Source organism: Rhinoderma darwinii, chromosome 8 (genome assembly GCF_050947455.1).
Source record: "Rhinoderma darwinii isolate aRhiDar2 chromosome 8, aRhiDar2.hap1, whole genome shotgun sequence".
In the NCBI taxonomy this organism is placed as follows: Eukaryota; Metazoa; Chordata; class Amphibia; order Anura; family Rhinodermatidae; genus Rhinoderma; species Rhinoderma darwinii.
The window spans coordinates 85,308,599-85,327,573 of record NC_134694.1 but is presented as its reverse complement, the minus strand read 5'-3'; the positions used below and the strand labels follow the sequence as shown (position 1 = coordinate 85,327,573).

At 42.0% G+C, this 18,975-nt stretch overlaps 1 protein-coding gene across 2 annotated transcripts in view; it reads right to left on the bottom strand.

The window, feature by feature from the left end:
• IL1RAPL2 (interleukin 1 receptor accessory protein like 2) overlaps positions 1-18,975 on the bottom strand; it is a 708,817-nt gene that overhangs the window by 324,312 nt on the left and 365,530 nt on the right. For both annotated transcript variants that reach the window (XM_075834359.1, XM_075834360.1), the window contains one exon: positions 10,488-10,641. In XM_075834359.1, coding sequence (XP_075690474.1) covers positions 10,488-10,641 — 154 coding nt within the window. The remainder of the gene's footprint in view (positions 1-10,487; positions 10,642-18,975) is intronic.

Below are 18,975 nucleotides of genomic sequence, written 5' to 3'. Positions count from 1 at the left end.
AAACGAGGACAGGAGTTCCTAGCCAAACAAACTTTGGGCGGTGCTCAGCATAGAGAAAAACAGTCTATGAATATCATGCAGTAAGATGAGTGAAAAAGTGGCACTAACCTGTTGTGGCTCTTAAACTTTATTTTTGTTGTGACATCTTAGCAAAGATAAAAAGCGTTACAGGGAGGACACAGCAGATTGCAGGTTACAGCCTGTTTCGCGCTTGGAATATCGCTTCTTCTGACCTGACACGTCATTGCTGGCGGCATTCTTTTAAATTCCCGTCAGCTGCAACTTCCTTGGTAATGCGTGTAGCAACAGTGAACGGCCTCTGAGACCCACCCCCTTATGTTACTCAATCTCAAGGAAAAGAGAACCTTATTATATCCTAACTAGACTGATTCCAGTATCTCACCTGGTCCTGACTTTTAAACCGCTGAGAAAGGATTATTTCTTTTGCGGCCATGTCGGACTAGTTAAGGTGAGTGGAATTTTCTAAAAAAATTGGGAAAATACCTATTAATAAATATCGGGTAGTAGAACTGGAACCATATTTAATTAAGTAGAATAGTTTTAGATTACATTATCCTTCATTTTGGTCTTTATATAAATACGATATAGTAAGCTGTTCATTGTCCCTTTACAGAACGCGAAGTTACACTGTTGTACATATGAGTGAAATTAAAATTAAAATGCAAAACATATTTCGATGTATAGCAAATTAAAAACAAAACTTATAAGCACAAACAAAATGTTTTAAAAAAAACTTCCATGTCACTTTTATCATTTAGACCGGCAGGTCCCATTGCATTGGCACGTATAATCCATCCTGATTCTTTTCTCAGCAAAATCTTATGTCTGTCTCCCCCATTTTCTGGGATTGGAAAATGCTCAAGACCTGAAAACCTAAGTAAGCTGAAATCTCCTCCATGGGCATCATTCATGTGATTAATTAATCTTGGAGCTCCCTCTCTTGTTACTATTGACTTGCAGTGCTCTCTGAATCTAACATACAGGCATCTAACGGTTTTCCCTATATAGAAACGTCCACATGGACAAAAGATAATGTAGACAACAAATTTAGTCTTACAACTAATGAATTGCTGTATTTTTTGTGCGATACCTCCGAAATTCAATATTTTTGCTTGGAGGGTAAACCTACAATGAGTGCAATTGACACAACGATGGTTCCCTTTCGGGATTTGTTTTTCAAGCCAATTTTCTTTAGTTTCAGAAAACCTATTGTGGACCAAATTATCTTTTAATGTAGTACTTCGTCTAAAAGAAATCAGGGTTTTTTTTTTATGGCTACAATTCTCAGACAAAAGTCTCCTTCGATTAAATGCCAGTGTTTAAAGATCAAATTTTTTATGATTTGAGCTTAACAGGTATGATTAAATGTAGATTAATCTCTGTCCCTCATTATTTATATTATTTCTTTTTTTTTTAATTTCTTGATTTTAATAGAAATCATTGCTATGTCCACTATGTAATGTGGGAAACCTCTTTCCAACAGGCGTTTTTTTTAAAGCATTTGCCGGTTTTAGGAAGGATTCATGTAACGTCTATGGCCACAGCCCGTCGTTCTGACTTACCCCTCGACGGCCGTGGCCATGGACATCTGACTTGTGTGCAGCGACGTCCTCCTGTGAGGCGCCGCCACTCACTTGCAGATACCGAGACCGTCTCCAGAGGGCGCGCTCGCCTGCGCGTGCACGGTCTTAAAGGGCCAGTGCGCGCATATTGCAGAAAGTCTGCAATCTAGCCCAGGATACTCTGGGCTATAAAAGGGGCTCTGCGCTCTTGTTCCTTGCCAGAGCGTTGTTTGTTTCCTGAAGTTTGTCGTGCTAATGGTATCCTAGTGTCTTTCAGTTTCCCAGTTCCTGTTTCCGTGCTATCCTGTTCTAGTGCCGTGCTGTTGCCGTATTGTGCTGTGTTCCATGCCTGTTCTGCTGCGCCACACCTGACGTCTACCCGTCGCCTGGTCCCAGACGTGTCTGCCTTGCTACTGTCTACGTTGCCTCAGGTATCCTCTCTGAACTATTGACTCTGTACTTTACCTGTTTGGCCAGCTGCCATCCCGCTACGCGGCACGGCCCAGTTAGTCCACACCCCGCATCGCAACAATTCATCTGTAGCAGTTTTACGTCTTAGTCTTATAAAATGGCCGTATGGAACTGCTTTCTTGACGTGTAGGAAATGGAAACTATCGTATCGTAATAAAGAGTTTGTAGCAGTTGGTTTTCTAAAACCTTCTGTATGTAGAGTATTTCCCCTAACTGTCAATTTCACGTCAAGGAAGTCTAGTTCCAAAGGGTCAATTTTACTTGTGAATTTCATATTAATTTTATTAGAATCATTCAAATAGGCAACAAAGAGCCGAACTCCAACTCTGTACCTGACCAGACCATGAAGATATTGTCAACAAATCTTAGGAAGAATTAAATTTTTGTTAAGAAGAGATTTAAATGTGTAATGATATATCTATCTTTGAAAACCCCTAAAAAGATGTTAGCCAGAGTACAAGCCATTTTTTGTGATAGACAGCCATTTTCTACATTTTTTCCTCAAGGAGGATTGTAATTTTAATTGAAAATTGTGAGTAGGATCCCTTTTTAGTATTGAATACTTGCTCGTGTCTGACAATTGTCTCAAAGCTTCGGAGAGGTAATATTCTCTGGTCATCAAGACAACATTGCCTCCCTTGTCTGCTTTCTTTATGATAACATTATCCATCTTTTTTAGAGTTCAAAGCTCTTTCTTCCCCTTTCGTAATATTGCTCTTGGTTTTATACAAAATTGATTCTACTTAGTTTTTCAAAGCTATTGAAAGGAGTGTTTGTTTGTTTGTTATACCTTTAGTAGAAGAGCATTGCACAATGATAGCCACCAGTAGAAACACAATTTGAAAGGGTTGCCCAGGATTACATAAAGGGGTCCAATTATTCTTTCCAGAAACTACGCCACTCTTGTCCATGTTCTGGTATAATAGCTCAGTCCCATTCAATTGTATAGGGATGAACTGCATTACCAGCAGTCACAGCCCAAGGACAAGAGTGGTGCTTGTCCGGGAAAAACATAAAAAAAAAAATGTTCCCCCTAATTCTGGACAACCCCATTAAGTTGTACTGCTAGTGGTGACTAACAAGGTGCAATGCCCTACTACTGCCATAACTTAATGAGCTGCAATGGAAAGACCTGTGATTTACATATTTCCACAAGTACCACTTACCAAGTAGAATACACCAAATCTTCAGACAAGTGTGCACTCGTAATCTCATTTATACCAATAGTTATTGATGCTGTTAAAGATAATGAATACAGCAGAAATGAAATTAGCCGTCGTTTTATGGAGGTCTTCACTTAACCACACCATTGTTTGGCAGTACATTTAGACTTAATGAGAAGCCGTCAACTTCTTATTGAAAACACATAATTTATTATTACATAGAATAATGAATTCGCAATCTGTTTTTGATCTCTGCCCTTCTTCTTCTAATTATGACACCTCCAGGTCCCACATTAAGTAAATTTTTTGTCATGTAATTTGAAATATTATATTTAATGTGAATAATAGATGTGTCTTTATTGATGATTTGCAGAAAGGTTAAAACGCAGAGTAAAAACCTCCACAAGACCCTGAAGCATTAAAGGGTCAACTTACATTACAGCTGCTAATGACTGACTGGTTAAAAATAACAAAGTCTTTTGTGAGAAAACTTAGAGATTCAAGAGTACGTGGTTGTTATGTATAGGGCACTTCTAGAATTCTCTTTACAATGGTTTTAAATCCAATCCTCAAAATACAGAACGTCTACATCAGGGATAGCTAACCTTTTTTGTACAGCGTGCCGATAAAAAAAATAAAAATCTATGATGAAGTACTCCGTATGCCATGCAAAAATAAATGCCATATAAGATAAACTGTTACCATTTATGTGATCTGTGGTGCACATAGGAGAGATCGCGGCTACTAAATACCAGCGTGGGGACGGTGCACACCGGAGAGAAAGCGACTACTGAACGCCAGCTTGAGTGGTGCACATAGGAGAGACTGCGGCTACTGAACACTAGCTTGGGGGGTGCACATAAGATAGCTGCCAACTTTTGCAAACTTTTTCTTTTACAGAGCGGTTACTGAAATCTTTCCTTGCGGCGCTGATCACTAGGAGAGAGCAGTGCCTCATTATGCGCTTGTAGACGCTGAACACAAGGAGAGAGAGCAGTGCTGCATTGTGTGCTTGCTACGTGTGCAGCAGCAAAAAACACAATAAAGCACTACTCTATCTCCTGGTAATAAACTCAGACAAGCACACAATGGCGCTGGACACCGGGAGAAGGAAGTGTGCCAGTAAATCATGCCGCATGTACTAGCAGTGGAACCAGGCTCACCAGAATATTATCTAGTTAACCATGGGGTTGATTACTATTTTTGGTTAATTCCTCAATATTCCTAAAAGGGAATGAATCACATCTATTTTTTTCTAATTGAAACCAGATAGTGAAACATTAGCTTTTTTTCTAAATTATTTTGTGATTGTAGATTTGGGGGGCAACCATCTTGTCCGAGCTGCTGTTAACAGCATTTAGAGATATGCTTTACCGCAACCACATGTACCATAGGAACCTGTGGACAGAAGGGAACCCATTGACTTCTATGGGAGAGCTGTGTCCATCATCTATTGTTAATGGTGAATTGGTGAATCCGTGTTTTATATAAATAGGTCTTACCGGTCATTGTAATCCTGCCTGTGATGATAATTAGGTAACTGCCGAGAAGTGATCTCTACAGAACAGGAAGGGTCAGTCTATTGTGAGGCACGGGCAAAAAACACAGCATTCTGCCTACATTTCATGTCCGAGTGCTGTCTGTGGTTTTCACACACCCATAGACATCAATGATCGAATAGGTGCGCAAAAATATAGGAAATCCAGCGAGTTTCACATCCAGTGAAAACTCACGCATGTCTGAATAGCCCCATTGAAATTAATGGGTCCATGCGCTGTGAGTTATTTCAACACACAGCACACGAACGAGGAACACGCTCGTCCGAATGAGTCCTTAGTGACAAAAATGAAAACTGCAAGATTTTAGGATTATTTTTAAATATAGGTTAAGACATAGAAAAAAAATTACTACAAATTCTTTAAAAACATATTTAACATAAAAACTTGATTTAAAAATAGGTTATTTTTTGATGATACATTCCCTTTAAGTCCTCACAGATGATATGGCCGTATTAGTTTAATGCTAACAGAATAATTTATGAAACAAAAACAATGCAAAAAGGTGGTCTCTAATATCATCTTGTGACCATAATACAACACTAACAACATTGGTATTCAGATAAGCATCCCTGAAAACATCGCTGATGTGCATATGCTACTGTAGAAGAACATGTTGTGGACATCAATTTAGGCAGGTCATCAACTGGACCTGGTTGTAGTCTTTATCTGGTTTCAAATGGTGGGAGAGCATGCAATAGGTACGATGCATCGGAGAGAAAAATAGCACACTAACCCAATATGTGAGTGTAATCAGATTCTCTAATTTATTAAGGAACAATACATATGTTATATACCCATTCTGTCCGTGCCCCCCCCCCCCCATCACAAGGGACTGTGACTGAGTCATCATAAAGGAACACGTATACATTATATCACATGATTTATCAAATGTTCTCATCATATTTTTAGCGGTGTGACAGAGCCATATCTGATGGAACATATCTAATAGGTGCAAATGTTACAGTTTGTGGCGAACCTCATCTGATAGGCATCTAAGAAAGAGGAACTAAAGTTTAAACAGTTGTTGCACAAATTTATTCTAGAATTTAATAGTTTTAAGATAAGAGAACAAAATTAATTCTTGTTCATAGGAAAAAGACTAACAAATTAATGACATAGCACAGGCTTCCATCTCAAACACCACACTGGATTCTTCTCCTACGAGCTAGAAACTGAGATGACAGTAGGTGTTCATGATGAGATGGAAATCTGTTTAGTAGTTTAAGGCCTAGTTCACACAGTTTTTTGCAGGCGGAAAAATCAGCCTTAAAATTCCTGCAGACTTTGACCTGCCTGCACGCTCTTTGCCACATTTTTTGCATCATCTTTCGACCGTGGCCATTGAGCGCTGTGGGCAAAAAACACTACGAAAACTGCTTTGCCTTTCATTGATGTCAATGGGAGGTCAGAGATGAAAACACCTGAAGAAAGGGCATGACGCTTCTTTTTCCCCGAGAACGGAAAAAAAACCCACCTCTGCCTCCCATTGAAATCAATGGGAGGCGTTTTCGGCCATTTTTTTGGAGCGGTTTCCGCAACAAAAACAGCGCCGAAAAACTCTGTGTGAACAGGGCCTTAGATGGCTGTTCAGCTGGTCTCCATTTTTAGAATGTGTGCTGGTAGTGTATTACAGTATTTAAAAATGGTTGTGTGTTCCTTATTTTCTTGATATATGTGATGTTCCTCAGTTGTTCACGGTGCGTTTTTTACTATAAACATTTATTGTTATTAAACAATTTATATATTTGAATATATATATAGAGTATAATAATAGTATCCAGTCACTCGACGCCAAGAGTAACATCCAATAATACTTTATTATTAAAAAGTTAAAGTATAAACTATGCATTTGTGAATGATTCATCAAAATTAGCAAATTAAAAGGATCAATCACCTCTCCTGACATGTCTGTCTGAGTAAACACTTGTATTCCCCATGAAATAATATTGGAGCATATTTTCTTAGAACTCTGATTTGTGCTATTCCTCTGTTATTCCTTCTAGAAATATATAAATAAATTGACAACTGAGTCTTCCCATCCCCTTCTCAAAAAGGGGTGTCCCTACACAGTCCCACCATGTCAGCACTGATTGGACATTGTTGGTCTGTGCAGGGAAGCCCCACCCCCCAGGTGGTAACGACCAGTTGTCAGTTCATTTATAACTTTGTAGGAGAAATCAGATAGGCTTGGCACAATATAGAGTTCTAAGAAAAGATGCTCCAGAATTGCTATTTTATGGGGAATACATCTATTTACATGGCATGAGATGTGATAATAATTGATAATATTGATGAATCATTCACAAATACATAGTTAGCACTTTAACGCTTTAATAATGATGAAATATTACTGGATGTTATTAAGGTTAAGACATTTTTGGAATGCGCGGTTTGACGCTGAGCGATTGGTTACTAATATTCATCCGCTATGCATATTCAAATGTATAAAATCTTAATATAAATAATACATTTAGAACAAGATCGAAATCCAAAAGAGAACTTTTGGGCTGTGGGATAAGTAGAAAAAGATTGCATATCGCTAGGATATGCCAATACTTTCTGAATGGAGGATGTTTGACTGCTCGGACTCTATCATAACTTGTGTTTAAAACCGAGAGGGCCATAGGGCTCCCAGCCACCCGCTGTGCAGGGAACTGCAACTCCAGGTCGTGGAAGGATTAGCACACAGACCCCCAATGATCAGAAAGTGATGGTCTATTCTAGCTATATGCCTTTGTTTTCTGTACTGGGAATATCCTTTCAAGGTTGTTACAAGGACAAAATGGGTCCTAACCAGTACTAGAAAAGTATAACTCCAAAATTAATTTATGTTGCCTCTGGTGATCTTCCTTGCAATTTCAAAGGTCTTTATGAATTTGTCAAAGTAAATATTCAAAAAGATAATTTCAGTAGTCAGAAATCTAAAAAAAACAATAAAATAATCTAGATGAGAAAAAACATGTCAAAATATTCCATTGTGAATAGAGTTGGAACATGTTTGACATAAGCTGTACTACAGATACAGACTTTGTCGTTGAATATTGGCTAGGATTTACTCCAGTAAATCTTTCTTTGAGCTGTGTCTATGAATCCACTTAAAGCTGTAATTCTGTTAAATGAAGTGTAAAATAATAAGTGGGTAGGATTTTTTTTATTAGAATACAGAAATTGTACACAAGTACACAAACATGAAGAAAACATCTTTATAGACCTCAACGATTTAACTACTGTACATTACTTTGTAAAATAGGACATTATAGACCATCGTAATTACACTGAAAACAAATCTAAAGTTAAAGCTAAAATCCAGCCAAAACAAAGTAACTTACAATGTGGTTCACTGCAAATTCCCTGTCATGGACTGAACTTATCTGGACTTGAACTCTGGACTCTTGACGAGTCCGTCCTTTGCCCAGCCATGTGTTTTCTGCAGCTGGCTAATCACACTAATTGCTGCCCTATATCAACCCACAACCTAGTGCTTTGTCCGCCAGATTATTCTGGTTGGTCAGAGATCCATCTTTCCTGTGTTTATCAACTATTACTTTTCTTGTGTACCAAACTCTGCATTACATCTGACCATGGTTGATCTCTCAACTTGTGTATTAAACTGTGTATTACGTCTGACCATGGTTGATCTCTCTACTTGTGTACCAAAATGCATTACATCTGACTATGATTGAGAACTGTGTTGTTTGCCCCTTCTATTGTATTCCAGATATACGAACCAGCATCATTACACTATCACAAGTCATAATCATGGAGTACTGGATTGTTAAGATTTCAGGTACTCTTTGTCGGGTCCTCCCTCCGAAAATCTGTTTTAGTTGTTCAGATGCCAGAAGAACTGACATACGGCAAACAACCTGATCACCAGCGAACCTCATTTGACAAATAAATAGCAGTCATGCGGTTTCAAGAGATCAAGAATTTACTCTGAGGAATCACTATTCGGTTAGTGAGGGACTGGGGCTTGCATGTCATCACCTAGACGCCTTTATATTAGCCCTAAAACTAGTACAAGACACAAAAACAGTAGGCTTAATTCACACAGTGCGGTCAAATGACGTTTTTTGTTGCAATTTTGTGAAAATCGTGGCAGAAAACGCAATTTGACTGCACTGTAAATACTGGTATATCCTAATATCACAAGTAGCAAGAAAACACAGGTATGATGAGCCCTAAGGCAGTAGTCCTTTAAATTATTACTTTATTGATAAATACTAAGCGTTACGGCACCGAACCGATGCCGTTATCAGGTATATGATTACAGTTTGGTGCCGTAATGCTTAGTATTTACCAATAAAGTAATCATTTAAATGACTCCACAGGACTACTGGCTTCCTCCTGCAGCGCTCATCATACCTGTTTTCTTACTACTTGTGATATTACCATATGGACGCATAAAGATTACATAGAATATTTTTTAGAATTATTGCATTTAATATAATATAAATAATCATTTGGGGGCATAGACACCCCCACTGTCCAGCTCTCTTCTTATACAGTTACACATTATGAAGCACCGTGTTTTTTCCCTCTTTTCTAGTTTGAATAAAAGGTATATTCAGACATGGCAGATTTGTCTCAGATTTCCGGTTTGGATTGCGCACCAAAGATCCACTACAGCTTACAATACAATACTTGTGAATGGAGTTTTCAAAACCACATGCACACGCAACAGAAAAAAAACTGCATGGAATTTAGGACGTACTGGTTATCAAATCTCCAGCATGCCTATCAATGTTGCAGAATTGACACGCACTTCCCGCTTTACAATGCAAAGGGTTAAATCTACTGAAAATCCCCTGCAGTAGAGTTATTTTTAACTCATCTATTTCACAATTGATTCGGATTTCGGCGTAGCTTCCATGCTGAAGTATACGTAGAGTCCGACAAAACTCAGCATCCCATGCATGTGAATGGGGTTTCTATAACCCGGTTACAGAAAATTTCTGTGTGCATTTATGTTTAATACAAGATTTTGGTTTTATCAAAAGGGGGCGGTAGGGGGACCAAGTTAAAATGTGACACCAGGGCCCATGATCCTTTAGCTACGCCTCTGGGTGTACATATGGCTGAAATGGTACAATATACCATAATTTAAATACTATATAGAATGCAGTTCTGATGCTATATACATACTGTTGCAATTGTAAAATTTCTGTTTAACATCAAGCCAGCATTTTGTATATAGTATATAGTATCCTGGTGCTATAAAGCATTATTTCATCAGTATACAGTTTCATAACAGAGGCGTTCTGCTGTGGATGTTCTGTATTTAGAGGTGTAGCCTGGTTCTAACAAAAAAGGAATTGTCCAAAACAGAGAATCCCTAAGATTAGATTGTAATGCCAATCTGCTTTGTGCAGGAGAGACACAGGGACAGATGACTTGGCTGATTTGCCAGCAATAGTGGCTCTAATATATATAATGCACATAGCTAAGGGAAGCTAGAGATATAGGCACTGTAGGTACGTCACTTATTCCTGCTAAAAAAAAACAACCACACCTTCCAGCCACTGTACAGACACTGAACAAGCAGGGTATGCTGCCAGATGTAAGCATAGTAAAATACGGAAATGTAAACACATCTCTGGATAAGAACGTCTAAAATCACTTCAATACTCGAGGTCAGAAACATTTAATCAATAGAATGAGGATATAAAAATGCACTCATGCATAGTGTACAGTTCTGATCCAGTTCTTACCTGTTACCTTTAGCTGAATGGTTCGCCTGATCAATCTGCCTTCAAACTTAATTTCACAAGTATAATTTCCCATATCGTCTTTTTGAATATCTTGCATCAGAAGGCTATTTCCCTTCTGTATAATCAGGCTTCTCCACTTCTTTGGCTTGCACTCCTGCAAAGAAAGCACAATTAGAGAGGACATGAAGTCTAGTTAAATGCATGAGCTGTTTTATGTATTAGCCATTTTCTTTTCTTTTTTAGCCATTGCCTTAGTAACAGAATAAAACGAGGCACCCATAAAACGTGCTATTTTAGAATTCGTTTTTCACACTAATAGACAAGAGTTTTTAAAAAGAAAACAATATGATAAGGTTTAATTACATAGGAAAATTGGTAAAAAAATGGCTTTTAAATGTCATGTTCAATTGTCTGTTCCGGCAAAGAAGATGAGAGTAGAACATAATAAATCCATTAATATACTGGCTCAACTTTATAAGAAGTAAATTACCAGCCATAATAATTGAGCTTAGGAACTACAGAAATTACCGGTAGCGGATCCATTTGAATTATTTCCTAAGTATGGAAGTCGAAACGCATTCTGGAAGTTTCTGAATGTGACATGTGTGTCTGATCTTTGATAATATACAGAAGGAGTGTGTGCCCACTGTGCCATATTTCCAGTATTATAAATATACTCTCTGTGGACAAATATTATTTTTTGCCAGCCATGTAGTTGAAAAAGTAAAAATAAGCAAGTCGGACATGCATCCTATATTAGGCAGTAGTTTTCTTCTATTCAGAACACTTGAAAACAGGGTGGACAAAATGTGGTTGATTTTAGGAACCCATTAGGCCACTTCAGGAGCCAATTCGATTTTTTTTATTGGCAAGTAGCAGATTTCTAGGCACCCATGCCTAACTAACTCTTGTCCAGCCCTGTCCTAAAACTGACACTATTATTAGTCTGTCCCATTAATGCGGTTCCCAGTACATCTACTTCAACTTGGTATATTTATTTGGCCCAAGTAGTGAACATGGGTTTAGATTTTGTTTGGACTACCTTACAGTAATGTCATTGAAGAACACAGATGACCAAGTTGTCAATGGCCAAAGAGGACATTTGAGATGTAATATAATCAATCCTCTAATTGCACTAGACCAGGAGCGTCAAACTCATTTTCACTGAGGGCCACATGAGCCTTCTGGTTGCCGTCAAAGGGCCGATTGGAATTGTAAGACTTTATAAATGTAACAGCTTGTTTAACTGTTAAGGAGGAGTTACATTTATGTTAATCCATAGTGCCCCAGATGGTAATAATGACCCCTCAGTGCTTGACACAATAAAAGTGCTCCCTCAGTAACCGTACCCCCACACAGTAATAATGCCCCAGTTGAGCCCTCTGTAGATAGCCCAACACACACATCCCCCTATAGATAGCCCAACACACACAGCCCCCTGTAGATAGCCCAACACATACAGCCCCCTGTAGAAAACCTAACACACACAGTCCCCTGTAGATAGTCCAACGCACACAGTCCCCAATAGAAAGCCCAACGCACACAGCCCCCAGTAGAAAGCCCAATGCACACAGGCCCCCCCCCCCTTGTACAGAGTGCCACACAGTACACCCCTTGTACAAAGTGCCACACAGTCCGTCCCTTGTACAGAGTGCCACACAATCCGCCCCTTGTACAGACTGCCACACAGTCCGCCCCTTGTACAGACTGCCACACAGTCCGACGCTTGTACAGACTGCCACACAGTCCGCCCCTTGTACAGACTGCCACACAGTCCGCCCCTTGTAGAGTGCTACATAGTCCGCCCCTTGTACAGACTGCCACACAGTCCGCCCCTTGTACAGAGTGCTACACAGTCCGCCCCTTGTACGTAGTGCAATACAGTCCGCCCCTTGTACGGAGTGCCACACATATGGCCCAGAGTGCCGCAGGCCACATATGCCCCAGAGCAAAGAGCGGTAGACATGATTCACCTTTAGCATGTCACGCGGCGGCGGTATGAGTGAGGTCGGTGCCGGCCCGGGAATGAACCAGTCCAGTCACCTAACCTCAGTCAGTCACCTCACGTCACTGACGAGGTCAGGTGACTGGAGTGGTCCACTCCCGGCACTGACCTCATTCAGACTTCCTCACTCGGCCGCGGCTTGCATATTTTCAGATTCAAAATATGCCCGTGGCCGCCAAAACTTCCCTTTGAACTGCGCATGTCCTTTTTGACGCATACGCAGTGCAGGGCAACTAAATCCGGGACGGTGCTTTTTCTGCCAGACACTATGGACTAACCTATCAGTATGTTTTTGTAAGTGTGGGAAAGCACCAGAATACCTCGAGGAAACACACGCAAACTCTTTACAGAAGGCATGCTGGATATTACTGTGGAAACACACAGACATTTGCAGGTTAAAGAGCTTAAAGAGCGAATCTCGCTATATTTTTGAATGGAGAATCACAAAAGATAGTAAGATCTTGCAGGTATCATGGAAATACCGAAATAGCCTGTTATGAGATGCTTGGACATTGTTCACCACTGATCGGACAGTTTTAAAGTGAAGAGAAATGTTTTTTGTTTAGTGTTGGCTGTAACCAGTCTCCAATTGATGGCCTAATTAGCATAAACAGCTCCAAAACTAATGGCGCCTATAACATAGGCGTACGGTGTATTGTACAGAAAATAGAAAGGTGCAGTAGGATTTGGGGATGTCAAGAATGAAGAAAATTATTTAAGAGAACCTAAATGAACGGTTGACAGATCCTCTAACGTTTAAAAGTCACGCGACCTACAAGTAACATCTTCATTAACAATTTTGGGTGACTTTTCAGAATTTTTTATTTTTTTTACCTAATGTCTTCCTATTTAATATTTTGTTACACACCGGCTGTATGAAATCCTTGTAAAATTGTCATGCAAATACTGTAGACAGTCGCTTGAAAGTGGCTGTCATAGATCTGTTATAAAATGTCTGTGTGTAGGGTCGTTTCATGATGCCTTTTTAGAGCAAAACCCCCTCATTTTGTGACTGTGCAAAAATATAGAGAAAAAAAACTTTGGAGAACAGCTATATTGAAGTTCAATGCAATGCAGTCAAATTAGCATGCAAATAGAATCGTACTCACATGTGTAAGGAGAGCAAAGCACCTAGCTCCCCTCCGATCCTCGTTCACTTTAAATATCACTCCCCTGATTACTCTTTCAGTAATGTAGCAGGCAGAATCATCAACCGAAGTAGAAAGGTGATTTTAATAACTTTTGAATATAAAAACAAAGATAAAATGGCCAAACATCCCACGCGTATCAGAACATCCCCCTTCATCAGGATTGCCTGCTGCATTACTGAAAGAGTGACCAGGGGAGTGATATTTAAAGTGAACGAGGATCGGAGGGGAGCTCGGTGCCTGGCTCTCCTTACACAAGTGAGTACGATTCCATTTGCATGCTAATTTGACTGCATTGCACTTCAATCCAGCCGCTCTCCAAAGTTTTTTCTATATTTTTGCATTGCTTATACGGAACCTGATAAAGAAAGACTCCGGCAGGATTGCAGCGACTGGAAAATAAGTTTATTCCTGTCTGCATTGGATTATTTGTGAGTGGTAACTTAGTTGCCACTCACATAGAGTAAGTTGGGAAAACATACTACTTTATAAAAAAGGATAATATTATTGTGGCTGGTTTCTTTGCACTCCTTCCTTTTTTTCTGTTTGTTCTATTGCTCATTTTGTAATTGGGATGGAAGTGACATGTAAATACCTTCCCCTCTTAGGGAAATAATCGTGTATTGCACAGTTGTCCAGTCAGTAAAGTTTTTTTTTAAATTTCTTGTAACCCACCACTACATAGTAATCGTCCTGTCCAGTTGCTCATCTTCATAGACTTATGGTTCCAAAACTTGCACTGATGAGAGTTTACAAGCCTGAAACAAGTATGCAAGCTGAAACAAATGGCTCCAAAATACTAGCGTGTATGTTTATTGTTCACCAATCGTTCTTCATTCAAGGTGAGCCACAGGAGGGCTTTTTGGCCCATAAGCAAAATGTTTATCCTACTGTTTATATAAGGCAAATATGAAGGGAAAATATAAAAATATAGTTTATAGTGAAATACAAAAAAGAAAACACATTTAAAGTGTATAGTGCATATTTACCGTCATCCTTAGGCCTCATGCACATGGCATGAGGCCGTATGGTGAGTCCCTATGCCACTTTATTATGGAGGTATTCTCCCCTAGAATTATTGCTTCTAGAGGAGAATACTTCCGTAATACAGCATCAGATAAACCTCTGTATGCCACTATATGAAATTAGAGGCATACTGAGGTATAAAGTTCATAGATTTCTACAGTATATGTGGCATTTTCAAGCTCCGTCCAACTCGGAACCTGCGCACAACTGTTTTACAGCTTCATGCAAGAGGCCTTATATGAACCTTCAAATTGTTTATATACAGAAATGATTCACAAACTTTGAGGCCGGCACCGACTTTTGTCCGAGACTTTTGTTTAGGACACCCCCACTACCGTACATCATTCATAGCTAGATGCTGGCACTTAGCTTCATTTGAAAACTAAGTCCCTGCAATGCCGAAAACAACGATAGGTATCCTGCTGCTGTGTGTCGCTGAGGCCCGACTATGCCTGCTAATGGTTGGTCATGTGAACCGACCGTTCATCAGAGGTGTAGCTAGGAGTTTAAAACGGGGAGGGCACATATGAGTGTGCCCCTCACACAGTACAAAACCCATATTGTAACGTCCGTGGTCGCTGACCACTAACTCCTTCCATCCAGTCGACACCCTTCTCTCAAGAGATGTCTGCACATACGGCCGTCATACTCCACAGTGACCACCAGGGTGTGCTCACGAGCTCAGTCCAGACTTAAGAAGCCAGAGCACACATATGTTGGTGATTTGAGCGAATTGCTCCAGAGCACCCTGGGCTATAAGAAGGTCCCAGCCCCATCCTCCCACGCTTGAGCTTTGTTGCTGTATTCCAAGTCTATCTTGCAAATGGTCCCTTAGTGTTTCCTGCTCCCAGTGTTTCCTGTTCCTGTATCTCCTGTTCCTGTATCCTGATCTAGTGCCGTGCTTTGCTGTAGCCGTGCTGTGCTGTATACCACACCTGTCCTGCTTCTCCAGGCCTGACGTCTACCTGCTGCCTAGTTCCTGCCAAGCCTGCCTTGCTACTGTCCGAGCTGCCACAGGTACCCTATATAAACTATAGACTCTGACCTGCGCCCTGTTGGCCAGCTGTCATACCGCCAAGGCGGTACGGCCCAGTGGGTCCACGAACCCTATGTAACAGCAAGCTCAGGCCATGGACCCCGCTGGTCGATCCAAGACCATGATTACGTCACAAGAGATGTGGGCGGATATGCTAGACCTCCGGTCTCGACAGGACCAACTCCTTCAGGCCTTGAACATTCTCGCACGTCGGCAAAAGGCACGAGCTGCCGTTCCTCCTACTACACTTCCTGGCAGTATTGATCCTCAGACTACACCTCCTGGCAGTGTTGACCCGCGTTTTTCTTAGCCACTTCCGGACCGCTATGATGTAGACGCAAGTACCTGTCGTAGATTTTTGAACCAGTGCCAGATCCACTTCAGCCTGTATACTAGGACATTTTCGTCTGACGGCGCAAGGGTCACTTTCATCATCTCTCTCCTCACTGTCAAGGCTCTTGCATGGGCGAACCCTATCTGGGAGAGACAAGGACCAGAGACTTCCAGGGCTTCCTCCGGACTTTTCGCATGGTGTTTGACGGGTCTCATCTGCAGCGGCTTCCTTGATTAACCTACACCAAGGAGACACCTCAGTGAGCGGGTACGCCATCCACTTCCGCACCCTTGCGGGAGAACGGTTATGGAACAATGAGTCCCTGGTCGCTGCATTCTGGCATGGACTGTCTCCTAAAATTAAGGACGAACTTGCCGCTCTGGACCTGCCATCTACCCTGGATGTCCCCATCCTTCTGTCCGCCCGGATTTATATGCGGATCTGAGAACGCCTCCAAGAGGTTCGTCGGGAGGGAGGCCTTCCTAGTCTGGTCCCTACTTTGCAGCAACCCCTGCTGTCCTCAGATGTTGATCCTCCTAAGGAGTCTGTGATGATGGACCAGTGTAAGCTATCCACTCAGGAGAGACAACGCAGACGCACTTCTGGACTCTGTCTATATTGCGGCCTTGGTGGCCATCTTGTGCGCCTGTGTCCCCAAAAATCCCAAAGCTTAGGGTTGCTAGGAGAGGCATCCTTGGGTAAGAAAGGACTTCTGTCTAAATTGTCCATACCAGTGACCATGGTGTCCAGCGAGAGAACGCATCAGGTCTCTGCATATCTGGACTCTGGATCCGCTGCTAATTTCATCCATAGAGACCTGTTGGACCTTCTTCAATTACCTACCACCCCCCTGGAGAGGCCATTGATGGTTGCATCAGTGAATGGACTACCTCTGCCAGACACAGTTATAACTGTGACCAAGCCGCTGAGGCTCCAAGTGGGAGCTCTTCACTCCGAACTCCTGTCGTTCTATGTCCTATCCAAAGCCGTGAACCCTGTGTTGCTGGGCCTGCCTTGGCTCCGACTACATGCCCCAGTCCTGGACTGGAATTCTGGAGAGGTTCTCCAGTGGGGCCCTAAGTGTCAAAGCCGATGCCTGGTGCAGATTTGTTCGGCTTAGCCTTCGCTGCCTTGGTCATTGGCAGGATTGCCGGGTCATTATGCTGCATTTTCGGACATCTTCAGCAAGAGAGAGGTGGAGACATTGCCTCCACACCAAGCGTATGACTGCCCTTTCGAGCTGACTCCTGGTGCATCCCTTCCCCGTGGTAGGGTATATCCGCTCTCCTTGCCAGAGACTCTGTCCATGTCCGCCTATGTGAAAGAGAACTTGGAGAGGGGCTTCATACGGAGGTCTTCCTCCCCGGCAGCAGCCGGGTTCTTCTTCGTCAAAAAGAAGGATGGTTCTCTTCGTCCTTGTATTGACTACCGAGGTCTCAACCAGATCACGGTGAAAAATAAATATCCGTTGCCAATGATCTCAGAACTGTTTGATCGTATATGTGGTGCCAAGATTTTTTCCAAACTAGACCTGCGTGGGGCTTACAACCTAGTCCGGATTCGCCAGGGTGATGAATGGAAGACTGCATTTAACACCCGTGATGGACACTATGAATATCTAGTAATGCCCTTTGGCCTGTGTAATGCTCCCGCGGTCTTCCAGGAGTTTGTTAATGACATTTTCCGTGACCTCCTCTATGTTTGTGTAGTAGTCTACCTTGATGATATCTTGATTTTTTCTCCAGATCCTATGACGCATCAGAGACATGTCCGTCAAGTTTTGCTGCGGTTAAGGGAGAATCGTCTGTACACTAAGTTGGAAAAGTGCGTGTTTGAAAAAGATGCTCTACCCTTCCTGGGCTATATCTTCTCGAATCGAGGTCTCGAGATGGATCCTGAAAAGGTAAAGTCTGTCCTGGAATGGCCACGCCCTCAAGGCTTGAGGGCCGTACAGAGATTTCTGGGATTCGCCAATTTTTACAGACAGTTTATTCCAAACTTCTCCTCACTGACTTCTCCTATCTCTAACCTCACTAAGAAGGGCATGAACGCCAAGGCGTGGACTCCTGAGGCAGAGTCCGCATTCAATAGCCTGAAGAGTGCCTTCCCGTCAGCCTCTATCCTCCATCACCCAGATGTCTCTCAACCGTTCTCGTTGGAGGTGGATGCATCCTCTGTCGGTGCTGGTGCGCTCCTGTTCCAGAGAGGCTCCAAGGGCAAGTCAATGGTATGTGGATATTTTTCTAAGCACTTCTCTTCCGCAGAACGCAACTACTCAATTGGGGATTGGGAGTTACTGGCCATCAAATTGGCTCTGGAGGAGTGGAGACAGCTCATCCCATCCTGATTTTTACGGACCATAAGAAGCTTACCTATCTTCAGACGGCCCAAAGGCTGAACCCTCGTCAGGCCAGGTGGTCACTGTTCTTTACCAGGTTCCAGTTTGAGCTCCATTATCGCCCGGCTGACAAGAATGTGAGGGCCGATGCCTTGTCCAGGTCTTTCGAGACAGAAGACACCATGGAGATTCCACAGAACATCAATGAACCGTCTTGCATTGTCTCTGTCAATCCCCTGCAAGTTGGGGACATTCCTCCAGGGAGGACTTTTGTGCGCCTGGCTGACCGTGGAAGAATCCTCCGCTAGGGACACTCCTCTAGACTGGCAGGTCACGCGGGGACCCGTAAGACTTGGGATCTGATTGCTCATGATTTCTGGTGGCCTACGCTGCCCAAGGACATTATGGACTTTGTTTCTTCCTGTTCAGTATGTGCAGCCAACAAGGTCGCTCACTCTAGACCTGCTGGTCTGCTCCAGCCATTGCCTGTGCCCAATGCCCCCTGGCAGCATATAGCTATGGACTTTATTACGGACCTGCCTCTCTCTGCCGGATGCAGTGCTGTCTGAGTGGTGGTGGATCGATTTTCAAAGATGGCCCA